The sequence below is a fragment of the Pongo abelii genome, chromosome 1 (genome assembly GCF_028885655.2).
Source record: "Pongo abelii isolate AG06213 chromosome 1, NHGRI_mPonAbe1-v2.0_pri, whole genome shotgun sequence".
NCBI classification, from domain to species: Eukaryota; Metazoa; Chordata; class Mammalia; order Primates; family Hominidae; genus Pongo; species Pongo abelii.
Window position 1 is genome coordinate 133194232 of NC_071985.2, and position 24802 is coordinate 133219033.

A 24802-nucleotide genomic window follows, 5' to 3' on the forward strand; every position below is an offset into this window, starting at 1 on the left:
TACATAATTACTTTGCTAAGAGTACATCCTTGAGAGTTTTTAAAAGTGGAACATTTAAAAATAAAGTTGAATCTGAAACTATAGAAATATGTTAGAATCTAATATTGGAATTTATAGCAAGATTTGTTATAACCGGATAGTCTTGGACCTTGTTTAAGGAATTGGGTGACTAAAGCACATAAAGAACCTTGTTTGATAGTTTATGGAGAAACCAAGTGAAAGACCAAACCATGGATAATAACTTAAAATCAAGATTATTCCTGTGTGCCATTGTTTAAATGTACTTTGAAGTTACAGTCTGCTTCTTTTTTTGTATTCTTTTTCATTCTTTTTTCCCCTATTAATTGACAGTCTGCTTTTTGATTATCACTTTATTTTATTCTATTTTATTTCTATTTTTTGGAGGCAAGGTCTCCCTCAGTTGCCCAGGCTGGTGTGCAGTGGCATGATCATGCTACACTGCAGACTTGACCTCCTGGGCTCAAGTGATTCTCCTGCCTTAGCCTTCTGAGTAGCTGGGACCACAGGCATGCATCACCATGCTTGGCTGATTTTTTTTTTTTTTTTTTTTTTTGAGACTGAGTCTCGCTCTGTTGCCCAGGCTAGAGTGCAGTGGCGTGATCTCTGCTCACTGCCAGCTCTGCCTCCCAGGTTCACGCCATTCTCCTGCCTCAGCCTCCTGAGTAGCTGGGACTACAGGCACCTGCTACCACGCCCGGCTAATTTTTTGTATTTTTGGTAGAGACGGGGTTTCACCATGTTAGCCAGGATGGTCTTGATCTCCTGACCTCGTAATCTGCCCGCCTCGGCCTCCCAAAGTGCTGGGACTACAGGTGTGAGCCACCGCGCCCGGCTTGCTTGGCTGATTTTTAAAAAAGTTTTCTTAGGATGAAGTCTCACCATATTGCCCAGGCTGATCTCAAACTCCTGGCTTCAAGCAATCCTCCTGCCTTGGCCTCCCAAAGTGCTAGAATTATGGGTGTGAGTCACTGTGCCTGGCTTGATTATCACTTTAAAGAATAAGATCTAACTTTCAGAGTTAAGGATCCTTGGAGACTAAAGGATAGATAAGAGGTAGACTGTTTGACTAATTCCTCCTTGAGTGCAGGTATTTTTGCCTCAGTTATATAACATTAAATCTATTGAATATGTACATTATGTAGCAATATTTCTTTACAGTGTCTTCCATCTTAGAAGTTACCAAAAAATATCCAGTACAATGCAGTGTATTTGGTCATTAAAATATGTAGGATATAGATATTTATTAATAAATAAATATCTGGGATATTGTTTATGGTAAGTTAATTGAAAAAAGGTAACAGAACTCTATATTTTCCCATTTGGGAAGGAAAAAATAGGTATAAGACAAATAGGTTTGGATGAATATACATGAAAATATTAAAGTGGTGTTCGATTAGTGATGGGTTTATGAACATATAAACATGTTATATATCTATCTTAATCTATTATTTTACACTGAAATTCTAGTGCTTTTGTATTATAACAAAATTATTTGCAACTCGCAAATTAGATAGCCAGTTCTCTAGAATTCATAGCATCATTCACGATTCAGTAAATTATGTTTTCAAAGCATCACATAATATTTGGTTTCCTGAGGTACTTTTTTAAAAAGAGAAAATAAAATGCTGAAGTTCCTTTGAGCTTTTTTTCTCATTTGCAATTGTTTTTCAGGGTGATGATGATGCTTATCTGTGTATTCATGAAGATCAGATTGTGTACATCCAGCCTTCCCATTTAACGGGGCGAAGTCACCCTGTAATGGACTCCAGGGTAGGTGTGAAAATTCTGGGAACCTCCACCTGGAGACCCGCTTTCCGGCTGTGTGGCTGTCACTGGTGTGGCTGTGCTGCTAGATCGCCTCCAACCCCCACAGTTACACCTAGCTTGAGCAGGGGCCTGCCAGCAGGGCTCCTCTCGTAATGATTTCTGAGAAACTTTTCTACACTTCAGAAGTTTCTCTTGTAGGAAAAGATGAATTCTTGCTTGTGTCACTTACATCCTTTTGGTTGTATCTTACAAAAAAGTACTTTATGGTTTATTAAGATGGTCAGGGCATCAGCTTCCTTTCAAAAGCTTACAGACAGGTTTCTAAGAAGAGTATGACATTAGTGACAAAATTTCTTGACTAGTGAGAACGAGGAGCACATTTGATGAAGGCTGGAGATGCCTTGGACAGTTGTCTTAAGTGCCCTTTGTTGGCATGTGTGTCAAAGGTGGGCTATTTCTGGTAGAGAAGTGTCTTTTTGCAGGACAATTGACAAGCAAATGAGCTCTGAAAGAGCAGTAGCTATCACTTAATGACATAGCAAATGAGCTCTGACTGAGCAGTAGCTATCACTTAATGACATAACTGTGCACAGCCTTCCCATGGGGTTGACTCCCACGGCTGGCTTGGAACTTCTCCCCAGTTGCATGTTGCATTTTGGCCACTAGGGTAGTACTTGTTAATTGCTTTTTTCAGTGTTTTTGATTGTATACTCGTGGCCAGATGGAGTTGGTACATCTGTTAAAATTTCTAACCTAGGTAGAGGAATTGTGGGGTTCTGGCTCAAAGTAAAAATAATATTTTTTCTTTTTGCCAAATGGGATAAAGACAAATAAACTGGGAGAAAATGTTTCTTGTTCTCTTCAAAGAGGAAGTGGAAAAACAATGACACTGCAGACAAAGCATGCACATACGATCTTAGAGAAAGGAAACTGAACAGGGCAGGATTTTGATCATATCTTATTTTTAGCAAATCTTTGGAAAGTGCTGAGAAGACCCATTGTGTGTGTTTGTAGGATACCCTTGAGGATATGGCTTGGAGGTTGGCGGATGGTGTTATGCAGTGTTCTTTCAGAAGAAACATTACCCTTCCTGGAGTTAAGAATAGATTTGATCTAAACACAAGCTATTACATATTTCTAGCAGATGGTGCAGCTAATGATGGTAAGTATATTGTTAAGCTGTCTTTTCAAGTGTCTTTTTCTCTCTTCTTCCCTCTCCCCCATTTTTGGAAAAACTACTGTAATTGCCCATTTTTAAGGCACATGCTTTCCTATAAATGTCAAACTTTGCCAGAAACTGGATAAAGGTAGAAAAATTTTGCTGGAAACTAGATAGAGGTAGAGTGTCCATTGTGTTATAAGGCAACACTGCTCAAGATCAAGATGGCTTCTGATTAGTAAAATGCATGTGACCAGAAGAACTATAAATACCTAATAAGAAGCCATATATTTGGGTTTCCCTGAGTGTAGTGATAGTAGATTAACATTGCAGGGGACCTAGAAGCGGTGCCTTTGAGGTTGTTGCAAGAGATATTGGCTCCTGTGGGGAAACTTGCCCAGTATGAATCTTGTCTCCTTAGACCTGAGCTTTCTCTAGGAAGATGGGGAGGGGAAAAAGAGAATAGCTTCTGGACAGCTGAGTAAGCTGCTGTAATACCTTCCATTGAGGGGAGAATGCCTCACACTGCCCTGCTGGTGTGGTATGTTTCATGTCTCGCATGTTTCTATGTGACCGATGCCAAGTACAGCCTAACATAGTTTTATGAGTCTGAATCTTTATTCTCAAGAAGACTACACTGGTGGATATTGCAACACATATTAATAGGAATAATTTGATTTTGTTTGAGGTCTTGGCTAATGGTTTTTGAGGAACTGCAGGAAACACCAATGTAATATTTAATGACTCATCTCTTAGAAGATAACATTGCTCCAAAACTTTGAGAATATAGCCCCCTTTTAAAATGGTGAGAAGGTAGATGTCTAGAGTGGAGAGACAGAGATGGGGTAAAGGAAAGGAAGAGCAGGAAATGTGATACAGACAAATTGTGAAAAGCCTACAATTCTATCATGTGTTTTAGATTTTCTACTCTTGGTAAAGCAGACTCCCAAAAAGTTTTGAAGCAGAATAAAATATCTGCTCAATGTTAAAATTTAGGAACATTTAAATTAATTAACTTGCTTATTTTTATTAATTTATTTTTTTAGCTGAAGGAAGAATGCTAAAGGAACATTTTTAGATTTAGATATAGGTGATACATGTAGTTATCTTAGTCAAATCATTTACTCTTGTTTGCACCAGCAGCAGCAAATATGGCTTGAAAATAATTTCTTAATATGGCTTGATAATGAGTAAAAATTTCCTAATATGAGTAATAATTTCTTAATATGGCTTGATAATAATGAGTAAAAATTACTCAGTGCTTATTGAGTGCCAGTCAGTGGCTAAGCATTTTAGATAGATTCTTCATTTTTATCTTCATAAAATACAAGCTAGAGATGTACTATTATTATCCTTTTTATCTAGGAGGAAATTCATACTTAGAAAGGTGAAGTAATTTGCCCAGACAAGTAAACGGTGCAGTTGGAATTTGGCCTTTAGAGCCTATGTATTCAGTACTTTTAGAACATGGGAAATGGACTGGGTGCAGTGGCTCACGCCTATAATCCCAGCACTTTGAAAGGTCGAGACAGGTGGATTGCTTGGGCCCAGGAGTTCCAGACCAGCCTTGGCAAAACCAAGTCTCTATTCAAAAAAAAAAAAAAAAAGAAATTAGCTGGGTGTGGTAGTGTGCACCTGTGTTCCCAGCTGGTCTGGAGGCCGAGGTGGAAGGATTGCCCGAGCCCAGGAGGTTGAGGCTGCAGTGAGCTATGATTGCACCACTGCATTCCAGCCTGGGCAACTAAGGGAGACCCTGCCTCAAAAAGAAAAGGAACATGGGAAATGTAGGGAATTAATTTTTAATGAGGAAAAGGTCAAGTATTTGTGTTTTTAAACAACTACTACTAAAGTGCACATCATTGTGTTGTTATGATTGCGGATATCACTTGTTGCATATTACATGTATCTCATTTATTTCTCACAGAGGCTTTGCATGTAGGTATTTTTGTTGCTTTTTTTAGAGATAAGGAAACTGGGACCTAGTAGGGTCAAGCATCTTGTTCAAAATCAAACAAGTAGCAGAGTCAGGAATTAAACCCAGGTTGCTTCCAATTACAAAAGTTGTATCCTTTCTATAATATCAGACTGCTTCTTTTGGTGTCTGTGTTAGTCTGTTCTCACACTGCTGTAAAGAACTACCTGAGACTGGGTAATTTATGAAGAAAATAGATTTAATTGATTCACAGTTCCACAGCCTATACAGGAAGCATGGCTCGGGAGGCCTCAGGAAACTTACAATCATGGCAGAAGGCAAAGGGGAAGTAGCCACATCTTACATGGTGACAGGAGAGAGAGAGAGAGTGAAGGTGGAAGTGCCACACATTTTTAAACAACGAGATCTCCTTAGAACTCATTCACTATCATGAGAACAGCAAGGGGGAAGTGTTCCCCCATGATTCAATCACCTCCCACCAGGCCCTTCCTCCAACACATGGAGATTACAATTCAAAGTGAGATTTGGGTGGGAGCACAGACCCAAACCATATCAGTGCCCAAGGTGTTACAGATGCTTCATAAATGATTATTGATTCAAATGGATTTCTTAAATTGCTAGGGGATTTAATGGTTTATACTTTTTAAAGTTTTATACTTAAAATTATACTTTAGAGGAAAACTATTTCATTTAAATGGAGGAATTCTGTTGTATAATGAATTTTATATGTGTGGGTATACAGCAGGTGAAATGTTTCTTTATAGGTTAGCAATGTAGAAATCAGAACATGTTTTCTTTTAAATGATAGTTCTAACAGTCCCTCAGAAACACCTAGTTGATGGATGATCCATGTGAAAACAGAGAATTGTTCCCCCTCCCTTGCTGGCTGATGTTGCTGTGCTGATGGCATGGGAGGGAAAATCTCTGTCTTGGCTCCTCTGTGGTGTTTCTCCAAGTGTGGCACTTAATGTGCTTCAGAACTGGAGTGACTGCTAGCAATGCAGATTCCTGAACTCCATCTCAGACCCACTGAGTCTCTTTTGTTGGTGCATGGAACCTGCATTTATAGGCATCCCAGGTGGTTTTATGTGTGCTGTAGTTTGATAACTTACTGCTCTAGGATGGGGTTTTCCCAAGTAAGCTATGCACATTGCAAGGCAGTCTAGGGGCTACAGGGAACAATACTAGAACCTTGTTTAGATTTACTTTTATGTCATTGAAATTTTAAATATTTTAATATATTTTATAGTGTACATCAGGGATCCCCAACCGACGGGCCATGGACTGGTACTGGTCTGTGACCTGTTAGGAACTGGGCCGCACAGCAGGAGGTGAGCAGTGGACAAGCGAGCATTACTGTCCTGTCAGATCAGCGGTGGCATTAGATTCTCATAGGAGCACAGACCCCATTGTCAGCTGCGCATGTGAGGGATCTAGGTTGTGTGCTCCTTATAAGAATCTAATGCATTTTGATCTAAGGAGGAACAGTTTCATCCCAAAACCATCCCTCCCTTTCTTCCATGGAGAAATTGTGTTCCATGGAACTGGTCCCTGGTGCCAAAAAGGTTGGGGACTGCTGGTGTACATAAGGTATTAATACATATTAATATCTTCATAAGTATTAGATATAATAGATATTAATACAATATGAATTAGGTGTAATAGATATTAATACAATATAATACAATAAACATGAATCTGTTTATTAACAAAAATATACATATATTTGGAGCACAAGCTAATTTTTTTTTTTTAACTGGTAGAGTGCAAAGCACACAAAACAAAACACTCCAATAAACAAACCTGGAGATTGCTATTCCTGGGAATGAGTTTTCCAATCTTTTTGTACTGGGGAACAAAGGACAGTTATCACATAAATCATTGCCTCTTCTATTACTTAGCTTTATGTATGTGGACCATTTATAAATTGAATTCTGCTTAAAAGCAGTAAGACTTTGTAAGGTTTAAGCCAATTTTCAAAGCAATCATATAATTTCTGTAACCCATATACATGTAAAATGTATCCAATTTCAATAAAGTCTCCTAACAATCTAACCATTTAAAACCTTTTTCTAACTGCTATTTTCTTCATGTTGCTGACATTGTCCTGTCTTGGGATAAGCAGTCACGTGAAATACTGAGTGTTTAAACTGAAAGATAGAAATCACTTGGGTAATTAAGTAATTCACAATGAGGAAATCTACCAATTTTAATCATTAATGAAGTAGAGACACAGCTATCACATGACCTGTTATTTAAAGAATTTAGGAATACTGTAGGTAACCTATTACTGCCGGTTCTTGCACTAAGCATGAACTCCCTTTGAGCAAGACTGCCAAATTATAATGGAGCCCCACAATGGAACTCTGAAATCATAATGGACTTCTGCTTTCATGAAGGTTAAGTTCATGCTTAGTTCATGGCTCTATAGTGATTCAGAGTTTAAACACATTTTCTTCCAACTTGTCTCTCAGGCTTGTTGGGCTTGGAGTCTCTTTTTCATCACTACCACTCAATGAATGCAGGATTTTTAGCTTCCCCAGTGCCTTTCTTGTCATGTTTGATAGTTTTCTTGATCATTTTCTTTTTGACACTTTTGTAGCTCCTGACAGTTATTGTCTTTTTCTTCTTGACATTCTCTTCTCTAGGCATTCATTACATAAAACTCTTCTTTCTCATTTTCTGCTTTATAACAAGCCATGGTAAAATAGTATTCACTGGATGAGTAACCAGGTGTCCTAACACCATTTTTTGAATAGTCCATATTTTCTCACTGCTTTAAAAGCCTCTTTATCATATACTAAAAATCTATCAATAAATTGAATTATTTCTAGTGTATCTGTTCCTTTATTGATATATTTGTCTATTCCTGCATTAGTTAGAATTGCTATTGCTTTATAATAGGTTTGTGAGTTTTGATAGAACATGATTCCCCTTCTGGCCTTCTTTTTCAAGAATTTTTGCCACTTCATATGTATCTGTTCTTCTAGATAAACTTTAGACATAATTTGTCAAATTCTTCTTTTTTTTTTGAGATAGGGTCTCACTCTGTTGCCCAGGCTGGAGTGCAGTGGTGCGATCACTGCTCACTGAAGCTCGACCTCCTGGGCTCAAGCCATCCTCCCACCTCTGCCTCCCTAGTAGCTGGGACTACAGCCATGTGCCACCATTCTCAGCTAATTTTTTGTATTTTTTGTAGAGGTGGGGTCTCGTCAAGTTGCCCAGGCTGTTCTCCAACTCCCCAGCTCAAGCTGATTTGTCAAATTCTATTAAAAATCCTGTTGGGGTTGTGATTGAAATTGTAATGCAATTTTAGAGCAAGTTAGAGAATAATAACTCTGTGCAATAGTGAGTCTGTCTATGCAGGAACACATCGGGATATTCTATTTATTCCGATCCTGCATATGTGTCTTTCAATGAAATTTTATGGTTTTCTACATGTCTTCATATAGGGCTTTAATATATATATATATTTGGTTACTTTGTTCCTATGTATTTTATAGTTCTCTAAAGCAAATTATTATGAATGGAATTGTTTTTCATATGTTTTCTAAATATATTGTCATATAGGAAAGTTATTCATTATTGAATATTTATCTAAATTTTAAGCCTCCTAATTTCCAGTTGATTATCTTGGATTTTTCTAGATAAATGTCATATCCTGTGCAAATAATGACAGGTTAATAGCTGTCATTTTCTTTCTTGTCTCATTGCATTGTTTAGTTCTTGCTGAATAATGTAGAATGGTAAATGAGGTGGCAAGAATTTTTGTGGTTATTTTTTATTTTGATGAAAATGCGTCTGATATTCAGTGTTAAATGTCTTGTTTGTTGTATTTTTCTGGTGGATATCCTTTATGGTGTTGAGGAAATATTCTTTTGTTTCTAACTTTAATAAGAATTCATATGAATGTGTGCTGAATTTCATCAAATGTCTTTTGGGCAGTGATTGAGATGATATTTTATCATTACTTTAATAGATTTCTGGACGGTGAATGATCCTCACATTCCTGGAATAAACCTTACTTGGTCATGTTTTATTATTCTCTTCATATATAACTGATTTGATTTACTAATATTTTCTTTAAGCTTTTTAAATCTATATTCATAAGTGATTTTGGTTTATGTTGTGACTGTGTGCGAATGTGTGGGGTGCTTGTGTGAATGTACACATGCGTAGTTTTGATTTCAGGGTTATACTAAACTCATAGAGTAAACTCTAGAAGAGTTTAAATAAAAAAGAATTTTTAACAGGTGAGGCACAGTGGCTTATGCTGTAATCCAAGCACTTTGAGAGACCGAGGCGGGCAGATCACTTGAGCCCAGGAGTTTGAGACCAGCCTGGGCAACATGATGAAACCCATCTCCACAAAAAATACAAAAATTAGCTGGGCGTGGTGATGTGCGTCTGTGGTCCCAGCTACTTGGGAGGCTGAGGTGGGAGGATCTCTGGAGTCTGGGAGGTCAAGGCTGCAATGAGTTGTAATTATACCACTGCACTCCAGCCTGGACAACAGAGTGAGACCCTGTCTCAAAAATAATAATAATAATAAAATAAAATAAATAAACAATTAAGGAAAAATTTTAATGGTATGGTAGAACTCACCCGTATAACGGTCTGGATGTTGGATGGAAATATTTGACTAATTAAAAAGAATTTTTCGGCCGGGCGTGGTGGCTCACGCCTGTTATCCCAGCACTTTGGGAGGCCGAGGCAGGTGGATCATGAGGTCAGGAGTTCAAGACCAGCCTGGTCAAAATGGTGAAACCCCGTCTCTACTAAAAATACAAAAATTAGCTGGGTGCAGTGGCAGGCTCCTGTAATCCCAGCTACTTGGAAGTCTGAGGCAGGAGAATGGCTTGAACCTGGGTGGCAGAGGTTGCAGTGAGCCAAGATCGTGCCACTGCACTCCAGCCTGGGCGACAGAATGAGAATCCATCTCAAAAAAAAAAAAAAAAAAAAAAATTTTCTATTGTTATTACTCTCCACGGTTACTACTACTTTGGTCAATTTTTGTAATTCTATATTTCTCCCCCCAAATTCACCTATTTTGTTTAGATTTTGAGACTTTTGGGGGCTGATTTAAAGTTGTATACAGTGTTTTTATATAAAATTGTCTTCGATATTAGCAGCTATGTCACCCTTTAAATTTCCTTTTTTTTTTTTTTTTAATTGAGACGGAGTCTTGCTCTGTCTCCCAGGCTAGAGTGCAGTGGTGGGATCTCCGCTCACTGCAACCTCTGCCTCCTGGGTTCAAGCGAGTCTCCTGCCTCAGCCTCCTGAGTAGCTGGGATTACAGGTGCCCGCCAGTGCACCCGGCTAATTTTTGTAGTTTTAGCAGAGACAGGGTTTCACCATCTTGGCCAGGCTGGTCTCGAACTCTTGACCTTGTGATCCACTTGCCTCGGCCTCCCAAAGTGCTGGAATCATAGGTGTGAACCACCATACCCAGCCATCCTTTAAATTTCTAACATTTTGATGTTTCTTTTCATTGTGTGATCAGAGTTGCCAAAAACTCAATCGATATTAATTATCCTTTTAGAAGATTGACTTTTCTGATTTTTAGGGTTACTAGCTTAAGTTCTACCTTTATTTTTAATCGATCTTTTTTTTCTGGTTTCCCAGATTATATTTTGTTACTTTAAATGCACCTTGAATGAAATGATTTCTGTGTGTGTGTGTGTGTGTGTGTGTGTGTGTGTGTGTTAGGAAATGCTTTTAAGATGATAACAACTTTTTTTGAATAGTACCTTGATTGCATCACACTTTTTGTTATGAAGTGTCTTTATTGTTATACATCTTGATGAAGACATGTGATTTTAGTTTTAATTTCTTATTTAATCCAAAGGTTATTAAAAAGAGTAGTTTTATAAATATCTAGGTGGACAATTTTCCCCTAGCTTTTCAGTGTTAATTTTTAGTGTTGTTGCATTTTGGGCAGATAATATAACCTGTATCCTTTTATTTCCTTTTGGAAATTATTGAGATGTAGTTTGTGGTCTAATATTTATCATTTGTTTTAGACAAAGGTTCATATATATATTTGTTATATTAAATGTCTCATTTTTGATGCAGCACAGTATTCTAAAAATATGTATGTTCCAGAATTCATTTACTCATTCCTCTAATGATGGGTATTTAGTTTGTTTGCTTTTTTTTTTTTTGCCAGCATAGAAACATTGCTATAAACATTCCTTTACCTATATCTTTGGTAAGATAGATTCCTAGAAAGAACACACACAGATCCACACACATTTGGAATAATTCTATACATTCACTGATTTAATTTTGTACACAATAAATGGTAATAATAAAATAATTTATCCTCAATTTGCTTATGTCACTACTACTATTTGGAATTTTGTTTTGTCAGTTCGAATTGACCATGTGTGAAATAATATATCATAAAATGCTTTTCTTTGTCTTCCAACCAACCTCTTTCCCCCAGCCCAATTTCAGTTAGTTTATTCTAGGATTTTATATGCAGGTGGTGGTCAATGGCTTGTAGATTTTTAAAAAATATGTATTCTCTTTCAATTTTTTTTAACATTTTCAGTGATTTGTGACCATATTAACAGTGTTTATTTTATTATTTAACTTGTCTCTTTATACCACCAGTTCTTTTACTATACATTCTCCATTCCTAGTTCTCATTTTAATTCATCTCTTGGTTGGCTACATTCTTTAATTTTTTTCAGGAAGTCTGTGTGCCCTTGCATATATCTTTATGTTGCTTTTGCATATGAATGACATCTCTGTTGATATTTAATTATTTTTTATTACCTTAAGAAATTTTGTTGCTATGCCCTGCCCATATCTCAATTCCTTTTTTATTTGAGAAAGTAATTATTCTTTGTCATGTTTAATTTTGTTTTTAATTTGTAGGTCGAATTTACAAGCACTCTCGGCAACCTTTGATTACCTATGAAAAATATGATGTGACAGACTCTCCAAAGAACATAGGAGGATCCCATTCTGTACTCCTTCTGAAGGTTCATGGTAGGTTACATGTGTAACTACTTTGTGGAATCAACTTACCTGCTAACTCAGTGCTGGCTGGATTAGGAATGGCTGTGGGCATAATGTAGCTAATTTTTATAAAGCTTTTTTTTTTTTTTTTTCTTTTGAGATGGAGTGTCGCTCTGTCACTAGGCTGGAGTGCAGTGGCACGATCTCGGCTAACTGCAAGCTCCACCTCCCGTGTTCACACCATTCTCCTGCCTTAGCCTCCCGAGTAGCTGGGACTACAGGCGCCTGCCATGACGCCCAGCTAATTTGTGTACTTTTAGTAGAGACAGGGTTTCACCATGTTGGCCAGGATGGTCTCGATCTCCTGACCTCGTGATCTGCCTGCCTAGGCCTCCCAAAGTGCTGGGATTACAGGTGTGAGCCACTGCGCCTAGCCTATAAAGCTTTTATGTTTAAGCACTAACACTTGCAGGCAGCATCAGCTTTTTTTTTTTTTTTTGACACAGCTGTTGGTAAGCATCATCTATCTTAATGTTTGCTAATTTTCATTAAAAATGGAGACTAGGGCTAATTCAGTGGTTTTAACCTTGGCTACACACTAAAATCACCAGTGGAGCTTTTAAGACATCTATAATTTTGAAAAACTATCCTAGTTGTTTCTAACTGCAGCCAGGGTCAAGTGTTACTGGGTTAATTTAACTTTTATGAGACCTTAATTTTTACCATTTATTAAAATAAATGCTAATAAAAGAGTGGCCTGTGATTTTGATTGTTTAATTATAACAGTAGTTTTGTTTCAGAGGTACAATTTTGTTGTTGCATTGATCAATGTACAAGTGTTTGAGAGCATACAAAGTATGTAGTGCTATACTTAGGCATCATATATAATACCTAAATGAGGAATAGAATGAAGTTGGCAGAACAGTAGCCTAAAAACAAGGCTCTAGGCCATGCGCGGTGGCTCATGCCTATAATCCCAGCACTGTGGGAGGGTCTGGTGGGCGGATCACTTGAGGTCAGGAGTTTGAGACCAGCCTGGCCAACATGGCAAAACCCTGTTTCTACTAAAAATGCAAAAATTAGCCAGGCATGGCGGTGCAAGCCTGTAGTCCCAGCTACTTGGGAGGCTGAGGCAGGAGAATTTCTTGAACCCAGAAGTTCAAGGTTGCAGAGAGCTGTGATCGCATCACTGCACTCCAGCCTGGGCAACAGACTGAGACTCCATCCCCCAAAAAACAAAAAACAAAACACCCAAGACTCTTAATATACTCTGGTTCTACAGATGAAAGTTGATTTCATTTGAAAACTAGCCTGGCTTATTGTTAAAAAGGTGGGATTTAAAAGTATGGGAATAGTGTAGTGTATACTAAACTACTGTAAACTCTTAGTGTTTTGGGGAAAACTTTCCTTATTTGGGATATTCCCTTTATATTTTCCAGAGTTATCCATTATGGTATAGTTTTTGATAAATGCCATCACAGTTAAGCTTGAAAGTAACTTTATTGTTGTTGATTTGCTTCTACTCATGTTGTAGCTCCAGTTTGGTAGTAATTGGATTCAGAAATAATGTGCCTATTTGTTTTTCACTGCCTTTTGGAGTGAGATGTGAGAAGATTTTGAAGTAACTACAGACAGGCAGGTATTAGTATAGTGGTTAAGAGCACAGTTGCTGAAACCAGATAGGGTTTGTATTCCAACTTTGTAACCTCAGAAGAGCTACTTAATTCTCTATGGCTTTGTTTCCCCATTCAGCAAAACTGGAAGAATAGTTTTGCTGTTCATACATCATAGGATTGTTGTAAAGATCAACTAAGTTATTATATGTAAAGCATTTAGAATGCCTAGCACATAATGGGAGCTATGGAAGTGTTTGCTGTTCAAAAGAGTAATGGTAGTAAAACTATGACGTATAGCATGTTTTTTAGGTTGTACTTATGTCAGCTGAATGTATTTTGCTGGCTATTTATATTTTGTGAGCATTTGGCTTGGTCATTTAAGCAATGGCTTGATTAGTTTGTGATTGTCTACTATTGCATTTATCTCACTTGTAGGTGCCTTAATGTTTGTGGCATGGATGACTACTGTTAGCATAGGTGTACTGGTTGCCCGGTTCTTCAAACCAGTTTGGTCAAAAGCTTTCTTCCTTGGTGAAGCAGCTTGGTTTCAGGTAGGTGAGGGAAAAAAGTTCAATGCAATTTTCATAATATTTGAACATTGCAACATGAACACGTATGAAGTATGTGTGTATGTGTATGCGTTTTGTGGTTGCAGTTGTAGGTTTGGGATCCTCCTTTTTCCCTTTGATTTCCTGATCAATTGAGAGTGGACACGATGTGCTTGATAGAGATAAGAATACAGACAGTTTTAGGAAGAGGCAGGCTGGACTGGAGAATGTGTCAGGGCCATGTGAGTCCCTTTGTAATATAGACTTTGGGACCCAAATGACCTTTACTTATACCTCTGTTTGTAGAGGGAGATGTGGGAAGAGAATTCACCCACTGCACTGTACTGAGTAAAGTCAGGCCAAGGACTGCAGAGGAGCTGAAGAAAGAAATAGTGGGGGCTTACTGTGTTTCAAAGCAAGGGTCACTCCTCTGGTTGTGGGCCATTGAATGTTAGATTAACTCATCAATTGGGATCATCTCTCTCCTGTATGGGTGGGAAGAGAAACTGAATGTGTTCTTTTTCATGCCCTTCCTTCCCTTGAGATGGGGAGGCAGTCTACTAAAAGGAACATAGCAAGAGCCAATGAATATCCTTCAAAACAAAGCAAAACAAACCTTATCTTTCATGGGTCATGGAGTATAGATATTTACATATGTAGTGGAAAATCACTGAGTTCATGTTGACTTAGAATGTACATGCCTGTAGAAAAAAATACTGCTTGTTCGAACAGTTTTGACTTTGTAAGAGGGTATCCTTGACACTTAATATTCATATAAATTTGTAGATTGTAAGGTTTACCGTATCCAGCCTCATTTCTCACTATTGCCTGGGAGGGCCAGTCTGTTTGATTTGTTCTCGGTGCTGCTACCTGGCTCACCTTGCTCCTTTCTTTCTCTGCCTGTGGTTTGCTGCTAGGTGACTACTTTCTTGCTTGCACTTGTGTGCCTTTGCTCTTGTGCTCTCTCTCTCTCTCATCTGCTCATGTGGATATTCCCAGCTCAAAGACTCTGTGTATTCTCTTTATCAACTCAAATCCTCCACTGCCTTTAAATTTATGATGCTGATGATGTGTGTATATACACGTCATAGTTTTATCTCTATCTCTATCTCCATCCATCCATCCATCCACCCATCTATCCATCCAGCCATCCATCCATACACACACACATACACAGGGTACTTCCTACTTTCCCCAAGATAGTTTTGGTCTGCACCAGTTATCCTGGCATAATCAATAAACAGTGGCTATTTTCACACTTATTCTCCTAATTTGTATCATGAATTATATAGTTCACATATTTTTCTTGTATTGATTCAATTATATCTGAAGCTCCTCAGGATACAGTATTTTTTGTTTGTTTGTTTCCTTACTATCTCATTGCACCTGTTATAGCACTGTGCTCGATGGTGGAGCTTAATAAATATCTTTGGAAGGAAATGAAGGACTTGGCAAGTAAATATGCTCTGTGTGTGAAATATCCATTCCTGCTGCTCTGTGCAGGTGAAGTCTTTGCAAACACTTTTGAATGACGAGAATGGCAGCTTAGGGTTTTCTTTAAAGTTTAACTGTATACCAAGTTTTTTTTTTTTTTTTTTAACCCGGCTACAAACTGTGATTAGATATCAGTTGAATGCATGCCTTCAGTGAATCTTACCCCATAGTCTTTTCCCCATTTTCCCCATTATAACACCACCTTTCTTTTACATGGATAAGTGTCTTCTCAATTTGTCATTTTACCTTGCAGGTGCATCGGATGCTCATGTTCACCACAACTGTCCTCACCTGCATTGCTTTTGTTATGCCGTTTATATACAGGGGAGGCTGGAGTAGGGTAAGTATATCTTAAATAGGATTTTTAAAATAAATCCATTTTATGTCAAAACAGATTGCTGTTTTATTTTCAAATGATGGGTAAAAAGATATTTCAGCATCAATCCCTCTTTCTTTCCCATTTGAATCATTGGATGGCTCTTTAACATGGCTGGAGGTTGGGGTATAGTGAGGATGTCAGTACAGATTACTTAGTAATGAAATGTATTTTTAGGGTGCATCATGAGTTATATACATGCTATAGCCTTAGTGAATTTTTCTCACTATAGAGTGGTGACAATTCAATGTGTGATATCTAAGGAACATGAACAATGTGAGTGGTTTCCTCTAACTAGTGCTGTGATGACCACTAAGCTAACATAATTTGGATTTCTACTCTGTACCCAGCGGTGCTAAGTGCTTTATATGTGTTATCTAATTTAAATCTCAGGCTGGGTGTGGTGGTTCATACTTGTCATCCCAGCACTTTGGGAGGCTGAGGCGGGAGGATTGCTTGAGCTCAGGAGTTCGAGACCAGCCTAGGCAACATAGTGAGGCCTCATCTCTATGTATTTTTATTAAAAAATCTTTTAAATCTCAGATATAGTAGGTATTAATAATAATCCCATGTCACAAATGAAGAAACTGATGCTTATTCCCAAATCTTTTTCTCCAGTCCAGACTTCTCCCGTGGCTTGAGACTCACACATCTAGCTCACATTGCATGCAGGACCTTGACTTCCATGTCTAAGACATCAGACTTAACATGCCAAAATGGGACTCCTGATCATCTTTTCTCCCAGGCCTGTTCTACCCACTGCCACCTCCATGGTAGCTACTGGGATTCCATTGTTAGATCAAAGCCTTGGAATTATCATTAACTGTGCTCTCTTGCACATCCCATGTCAAATCCACTGGGAAGTTCCGCTGGCTCTACGTGTAAAGTATATCCACAGTCCAACACTTGTCACTGTCATCAGATACTACTGTAGGAGTGGGAGCCTCCATCATCTTTTGCTTGGCCATTGCAGTAGCCGCTTAACTGGTCTCTCCACTTCAACCCTTGCCCATGCACCATCTATTTTCTACAAAGACAGTTATTTTTTTAAAAATGTAAACCAGGCCGGGCATGGTGGCTCACACCTGTAATCCCAGCACTTTGGGAGGCCAAGGCAGGCAGATCACGAGGTCAGGAGTTCGAGACCAGCCTGACCGATATTGTGAAACCCCGTCTCTACCAAAAACACAAAAATTAGCCAGGCGTGGTGGTGCACACCTGTCATCCCAGCTACTCAGGAGGCTGAGGAAGGAGAATCACTTGAACCCGGGAGGCGGAGGTTGCAGTGAGCTGAGATTGCACCACTGCACTCCAGCTTGGGCAACAGAATGAGACTCCATCTCAAAAAAAAAAAAAAAAAAGTAAACCAGACCATGCCATTCTTGTACCCCAAACTAGTTTCTCTAATGTCTCTCAATTTTATTAAGAGTAAAAGTCAGAGTTCTTCCAGGGACCTTCATGACTGGCTCCCAGTTATTCTCTGAACTGACCTCCTTGTCCTCTCCATCTAGTCCATCTCCTTCCATACCAGCCTCCTGGCTGGTATGCAGACATGCCAGGCATGCTCCTGCTTTATAGTCTTTGCCATGATTCTTCTTTCTGCCTGGCACACGCTTCCATTATTCCCTCACCTTCCTCAAGTTTTTGCTCAAATCGAAGCCTCTCAGAGAGCCCAGCCCTGCTCTATTTTTTCCCATAGCACTCTTTATGCCATTTCATATAATTTACTTACTTGTCATATTTTTTCTTAATCTCCCTTCCAACACTACTATGTCAGCTCAGTCAGAGCTGGGATATCCACTGGTATGTTCAGATCAGATTTAAGTATATAGCAGGTACTCAGTAAACATTTAGTGAATGAATGAGTAAGTCTTATTGAGAATAAGTGACGTATGTTAAGTTCAGAGCCTGTGCTTTTATTATGCTTTTCCAGTTTTATAGCCAATGAGAATTTGATATCAAAATTTCATATTTCAGAGCTTGGGCTGGTGCCACAGGGATAAGATTGATGAATCCTGGGTCACAGATATTACTAGGAAATCTCCCTCCTGCTTTTTAGGTAGTTTATGGGTCAGTCAACCTATCTTTTTAAGGAAGTTATGAAGATTTTGTGATATGAATTGAGACATGAGAACTTTATTTTATTTAGACATTTGGGACAAGGGTAACACTTATTTTGTAATTGTCTAGTTTATAGCCTTTGCAATTTATGAATATGATAGAACAAAGGTTAAGAGCACCATTCTAAAGCTGGATTCCTTGGATTCAAATCCTGGCACCATGACTTATTACCTGGGGCACTTTGAGCAAGTTATTTAACTATGACCCTCAGTTTACTCACCTGTAAAATGGGGGTGGTATAGTATCTATTTTATAGGCTTTCTGTGAGGATTGGGGTTAAAATAACTGAAAGTACTTAGGACAGTTCCTAGCACATTCTAAAAACATGCAAGAATCTTGTTGCTGCTGCTGTTTTATTTTTTATTAGATAGAGACCGTTTATATCTCTAAAGTCATGGTTATAATTTTACCCATGCATAACTGAGTCCATGGTTTGAGAATGTTTTCATATTATTCTTTTGTTAGCCTTTAGTTCCTATTTACAAGGACTTCCTATCATGGCTTAGAAACCACTATGTCCCTGTTTCTAGGTCACAGATAGAAATCTGTGCTACCGAGCATGGGCATCACTGAAAACAGACAGTAGTATCCCTCCATCCAAATGTGTCACAGGTTAGAGCATCTTCTTAGCCTTTCTCTTAAGTGTTTAAATGAAAAATCATTGTACAAAGTGGTCTAATCCAAATATCTGCTGCTCTGAGCAGGCACATGACATCACTAAGGGAGGAATGCAGCAGAAACTATTGTGATACTCTCAATACTTTTTCTTGGGTTAGATCTTCATTCTGAACAGAAGTGATAAGCTTTTAATATAGTGGCTATATAGGTTATTCACTGAATCAACTAACATTTATTGAGTGACAAAGACTCTGTTAAGCTCTAGGGTTACAGGGAGTCATATAGAACCTGCAGTTCAGGGAAACATAGAGGGCTAAACCAATTATTAGCACACATTGGGGTGATTGCGCTTGACATGGGGACACTAACTAGTCCCAGCTGGGCTGCAGATGGCTGTTCTGATGTTGGTGGCCATCTATTAGGTTGGTGCAAAAGTAATTGTGGATTAAAATACTTGAAAAAAACTGCAAAAACTGCAACTACTTTTGTACTAACCTACAACATCCTGATGGGGAAAGGCAGCATTCTGTACGTGGATTCCACCACAACCATGTACATACTCTGTGACCTTGGACATAGTTCTTGATGTCTCTGAGCCTCAGTTTCCCCATTTGTAAAATTGGGATATTGATAACCAGTTGTCAAACATTGTAGTGAGAATTAGTGTGTATAAAGTGTGTGCCTGGTACCACGTGTATACTCAGTGAATGTTGCCTATTATTATTATCATCATTAGTGAATCTTTAAAGCCATGGAAAAATGCTAAGAATACATCTGTGTGTATTATTTTTAACTTGAGGATTTAAATTGATGAGAGAGATTGAGGCCATTAAACTGACGTAACTTTGTTTAGCATGCAGGTTACCACCCATACCTCGGCTGTATAGTGATGACTTTGACAGTTCTTCAGCCTCTTCTGGCAGTCTTCAGGCCACCTTTACATGACCCAAGGTACTTAGAGCCTTTCTATATAAATGCTCTCTTAATGTAGAGATCATTAGTTGGCAAACTAATCTGTTTTCAAATGGAAAAATTTTGCATTTTATAAAATTCAGTGATAAATTATAGTTACTTTGAAATGCTTTAAAATGCATTTCAGATATCTAATTCCCAGACAACAAGGGAAATTACATGCTTTTTATTCTATTGGGAATTAATTATAGTTCCATTGCTTTTAAGAATACTGACTGGTTCTTATTTTGGTAGAAGGCAAATGTTTAACTGGACTCATTGGAGTATGGGAACAGCTGCTAGAATAATAGCAGGTAAGAGATTGTGATGCCACTTATTCATATATAATTGCTAGCTGCTTATATTGCAAGTTGTAATTTGGCTTAAATGATTTTTAGATGCATTAGTAATTGGAGTAATTGGTTGTTGAGGAGAAATCCGCCTTAAACGTTGAAATCCAGAAAGTAATTTCTAGAGGTAATGATTTAAATCATTATTTCAGTTTTAAGTTTAAGGTCTTTACAATAACTTTAAAATTCTCATTTAAAGACTTATTTTAGCATTTGCCTTTGCCAGCGAAGTAAGCTATGCTGATGGGCAAACATTTGAGTAGCTCAAATTGAGGGTCATTTGTGAATTGGGTTGAGGTGGGTTGCTGGGTTCAAGCTTTCCATCTCCAGGTCCTTTCCATGGGGCTTGTATCTTCCAGAGTAGGGTGGTTTTCAAAAGTCAGGAATAATTGTGCAGTGTATTTTGATACCTTGTATAATAAACACCTAAGTAGGCACCTTCTGCCTTAACACTGCTATAGTCTATGGGATTCTTTGTCAGAGGGGGAGTCCAATCAACCATGGTTTCTATACTTTTCTCCTTTCATATATTGCAGACTTAAAACAATCTGGAAAATGTGGGTGCATCTCTTTTAAGGATTGGTAGATTATGCAGCCATAAAAAAGAATGAAGTCATGTCTTTTATAGCAACATGGATGCTGCTGGACGTGATTATCCTACGTGAATTAATGCAGAAACAGAAAATCACATACCACATGTTCTCACTTATAAATGTGAGCTAAACAATGAGTACACACGGACATAAAGATAGAAACAATAGACCCTGGGGACTCCAAAAGAGGAGAGGGAGGAATGGGGGAAAGAGTTGAAACACTACCCTTTGGGTACTATGTTCACCACTTGGGTGATGGATTCACTAGAAGGCCAAACTCCAGCATTATTATGCAATATGCCCTAAACCGCCCCCAACAATTAGTAATTCATAATCAATTGCCCATCTTGCCTTATCTAGCTTTATAATTTTAAAAGTCTAAATTAACTATTTGGTCTTAGATATTAATCTTCTTTTATCTCAAACTCTTTTAGTATGTTTTACTTGATAATACACATACACAAACACACAATTGTCTCTTGGTGGGTCTACATTTGAATATAACTTTTTTCTTTTGTATGTAGTGGCAGCGATGTTCCTGGGAATGGATTTACCAGGACTGAATCTTCCTGATTCACGGAAAACCTATGCAATGATTGGATTTGTAGCCTGGCATGTTGGGACTGAGATTGTTCTGGAGGTACATGCTTATCGGCTCTCTCGCAAAGGTAACCTGCTAAAAAAGCCACGTTATGTAGAATCACTTTTATACAAACCATTGGAAAAGAATGAGTTTCCTGATAGTAATGGCTGACTGTTACATTGTTAGCTCACTAAAAATTTGTGATCACTCAGCCAGTGGTAGAAATTGTGATTTCCTGCCTTTGTTTTTTTACATTTGTTACTATTAGAAGTTGTGAATAAGATATAAAGGAAAGGTTTTAGGTTTTAGGGAGGGAGTCTTCCTTGTAAGTACTTTTACTTTGCTGGTCTGACTTAGAGCCAGTATGGACTGGAAACTCTGAACGCCTAGAGCTGAGGGAACCCTGAGATGGAGAAAGAAGAGACTCAAAGTCAACACTGGTTGGAGCTGCAGACAACTTTGACCTATTTGAGATTTACTGGGTGCTATCATTTAGGTTGTCACGTGCATAATTATGTAGCTAGGAGCAAGCCAGCTAGATAGGAAGGACTGATTTTGTTTTTGCTCTTTAGTGACAAGGTTTGTTTTGGTGCCAGGCAGGGTCAGGATACCTATAGCCACCATTAGGAGTGGAGAAATTAGTAGGGAATGGGTATCATTTTAAACTACCCTGGATTCTAGGCTAAATGTCCTTTGTGTCCTGCCTGGTTTTCATCCACCAAAATAAGTGAAGGTGGCCTTCTAAAAACAAAAATTCTTTGTTGTCTAGTGTATATGTTGTAAACTTTGGAGAGCCTGGGGTGGCTTTAGGAGCTGAGTAGTACATATCTGTCCTGCTACTTTTGATCCTTGATAGGCTTATATTCGTGGGGCTTTTGATGACCACTGAATTATGGCTTACTGTTTTTTTTGTTTGTTTGTTTGTTTTGAGACAGAGTCTCACTCTGTCATTCAGGCTGGAGTGCAGTGGTGTGATCATAGCTGACTGCAGCCTTGAACTCCAGAGCTTAAGCCATCCACCTGATTCAGACTCCCATCTAGCTGGGATCACAGGGATGTGCTACCATACCCGGCTAAGTTTTTAAATTTTTTTAGAGACAGAGTCTCACTTTGTTGCCCAGGCTGATCTCAAACTCCTGGGCTCAAGTGATCTACCCGCCTCTTCCTTCCAAAGTGCTGGGATTGCAGGTGTGAGCCACCATGCTTGGCTGATGGCTTACTGTCTAAAATACATATATACTTAAAACCTGGATAGTTATCGTATGTTAATTAGTTTGATTTAGCTATTTTATAATGTATGCATATATCAAAACATCATGTCATACACCATGAATATATACAATATTTTGTCAATCAAAAATAAAGAAAACCAAAGAGCTTAGATCGTTATGACTTTGAGGTGGTGTTTATTGACTAGAAGAAGGCATATTTTAAGTTATTTAACAAATGTATGCTCTTGCCAGATTGTCCACATTTGTGAGAGGCTTAATTGTTCAGGAAGTTTGCAATAATTAGTAGCTTGGAATGGGAGAATTTCTACCCTGGAAATTAGGGTGAACAGTACAAATCAGGTTTTTTAAAAAAATTTAATTTACCTGCATAACGCTGCCCTTAAAAACATATGTTATTATTCTTGACAGTTGAAATATTGGATAATGACAGAATTCAGATCCTTCAGTCATTTACTGCAGTGGAAACAGAGGTAAGTCCTTTTCTTGTTCATTGACACAAACCTTAATGGTAATACTTTTTTTTTTTTTTCATATCTCAATTTTTCTTTCAGGGTCATGCTTTTAAAAAGGCAGTGTTGGCAATTTATGTCTGTGGGAATGTTACTTTTCTCATCATATTTTTGTCTGCAATCAACCATCTATGAGCAAGCAAAGACCTTGGCTTTTGCAGGCCAAGTGATAATTATCATCAAACCAAAGAAACTTGAAGCCTGTCCTGACTGCCTGGAGCATATTTGTGAATTCTCACTTGGAAGACTGGGGTCATGTCTGTAGAGGAATTCTGAAGTCCAGCCTTTAGAGACCAACATTCAAGAGAGTCATATAGACTATAAATTAATGTCATGCCCTATATGTAATTCTGGGTCTTAAAGGAAAGATTGTACTTCAGGAGAAGTAACTCTCAAATATTTCATGCCAAGATTTTAAGAATGTTGGTATTTAAGAAAATAAATAGTGATTTGGAAAAACACAACAGATGTCACTAGGATAAAAAAGAGATATATTACGGTATATATATATATATATATATTTTTTGTTGTTGTTGTTGTTGTTGTTGTTTTTGTTTTTTTTTGTTTTGAGACAGAGTCTCGCTCTGTCGCCCAGGCTGGAGTGCAGTGGTGCAATCTCAGCTCACTGCAAACTCCGCCTCCTGGGTTCACGCCATTCCACCGCCTCAGCCTCCTGAGTAGCTGGGACCACAGGCGCCCGCCACCATGCCCGGCTAATTTTTTAAATATTTTTAGTAGAGACGGAGTTTCACCATTCACAGGATGGTCTCGATCTCCTGACCTTGTGATCTGCCCGCCTCAGCCTTCCAAAGTGCTGGGATTGCAGGCATGAGCCACCGCGCCCAGCCTACGGTAAATATATTTTGAACTACAAAGGTGCTGTGGTACTTTAAAGAAAAACTATTTTTACTAGTTTATCTGAATGGTCTGTGGACTTTATTTAGAAACTGTTTTTCAGTTTAGTTTTTTGGACATACACTTTGCTCAGTGTATTTCATTACTTCTCTAGTAAAGGTAGAAGTGAGGCAAATGCCATTGTAGGTTTTGCCAGCATTTAAATATATTATGAATTGCTTAGCAATGAAATGCAAGTATGCATCTTTTACTTAAAGATACTATTTATGTATTCAGCTACAGAGATGAAATAGCATTTTATGTGTTAATTGTTTTGGCTATAAAATTTAAGTCCTTATAGCATTTGGAGATTATACACTTGGATTTCAAAATTGATAAAACTCACCCTTGTGAACATATCTAATAGATATTCTGTTTACTTGTAGAAATAATATAATGTGTCTGGTTCTTTTTGTTAGACATTTTTTATGCTCTACTGAATCAGAATAGTCAGTGTTATCTTCCTTATTTCAAGAATTCATCTATTTATGGCTACATCTCATATGTGCTATGAGGACTTCTAGCCAGTGGGTGGCGCCGTAATACCGAAGTACTGTACTGCTTTGTTCCTGTTTCCTTGTGCTGATTCCTTTCTAGTATTTAGGTAACATTATGGGATGGCATTTCCCTTAAATTCCACCAGCTTTTAATCTTTATTTTAAAAATGTCTACTTTTTTTTGGGTGGTTGGGGTAATGGGTTAAAACCTTAAATTAGTAACCACTGTTTATTTTCCAGTTTGTTTTCTGTGATTATTTATAATAATTGTTTGATATTTGTTTTTACAGTCCCCTGATCCTGTAATAATGAATGCAGCTATCTTAGGCAAAGCAAATAAATAAACTGGGCATTTTTAAAGTAAAAAATGTAGGAAGTCATACTTTATTTCTTTAGGTATTCTTTCTGATTATGTTATAGTTTGTGCTTTGCCCGAGAACCTAATTTCTATATGGTGTGAATAATAGCCTCAGCAATGTAGCCTACATCTTTATTTTATTAATATTTTTCAAAAGTTTTCTCATTGTTTCTTTTTTTATATTTTTGTTTTTTGAATTTACTCAACCAACTG

At 38.0% G+C, this 24802-nt stretch overlaps 1 protein-coding gene across 2 annotated transcripts in view; it reads left to right on the top strand.

The window, feature by feature from the left end:
• Window positions 1-24599, top strand: part of FRRS1 (ferric chelate reductase 1) — a 60743-nt gene extending 36144 nt beyond the window's left edge. For both annotated transcript variants that reach the window (XM_063728306.1, XM_024256736.3), the window contains 10 exons: window positions 1693-1791; window positions 2803-2950; window positions 11766-11879; window positions 13901-14016; window positions 15761-15847; window positions 19476-19573; window positions 19829-19887; window positions 21041-21184; window positions 22740-22801; window positions 22883-24599. In XM_063728306.1, coding sequence (XP_063584376.1) covers window positions 1693-1791; window positions 2803-2950; window positions 11766-11879; window positions 13901-14016; window positions 15761-15847; window positions 19476-19573; window positions 19829-19887; window positions 21041-21184; window positions 22740-22801; window positions 22883-22975 — 1020 coding nt within the window. In that variant the 3' untranslated portion in view covers window positions 22976-24599. The remainder of the gene's footprint in view (window positions 1-1692; window positions 1792-2802; window positions 2951-11765; window positions 11880-13900; window positions 14017-15760; window positions 15848-19475; window positions 19574-19828; window positions 19888-21040; window positions 21185-22739; window positions 22802-22882) is intronic.
• Window positions 24600-24802: the final 203 nt, after the last annotated feature.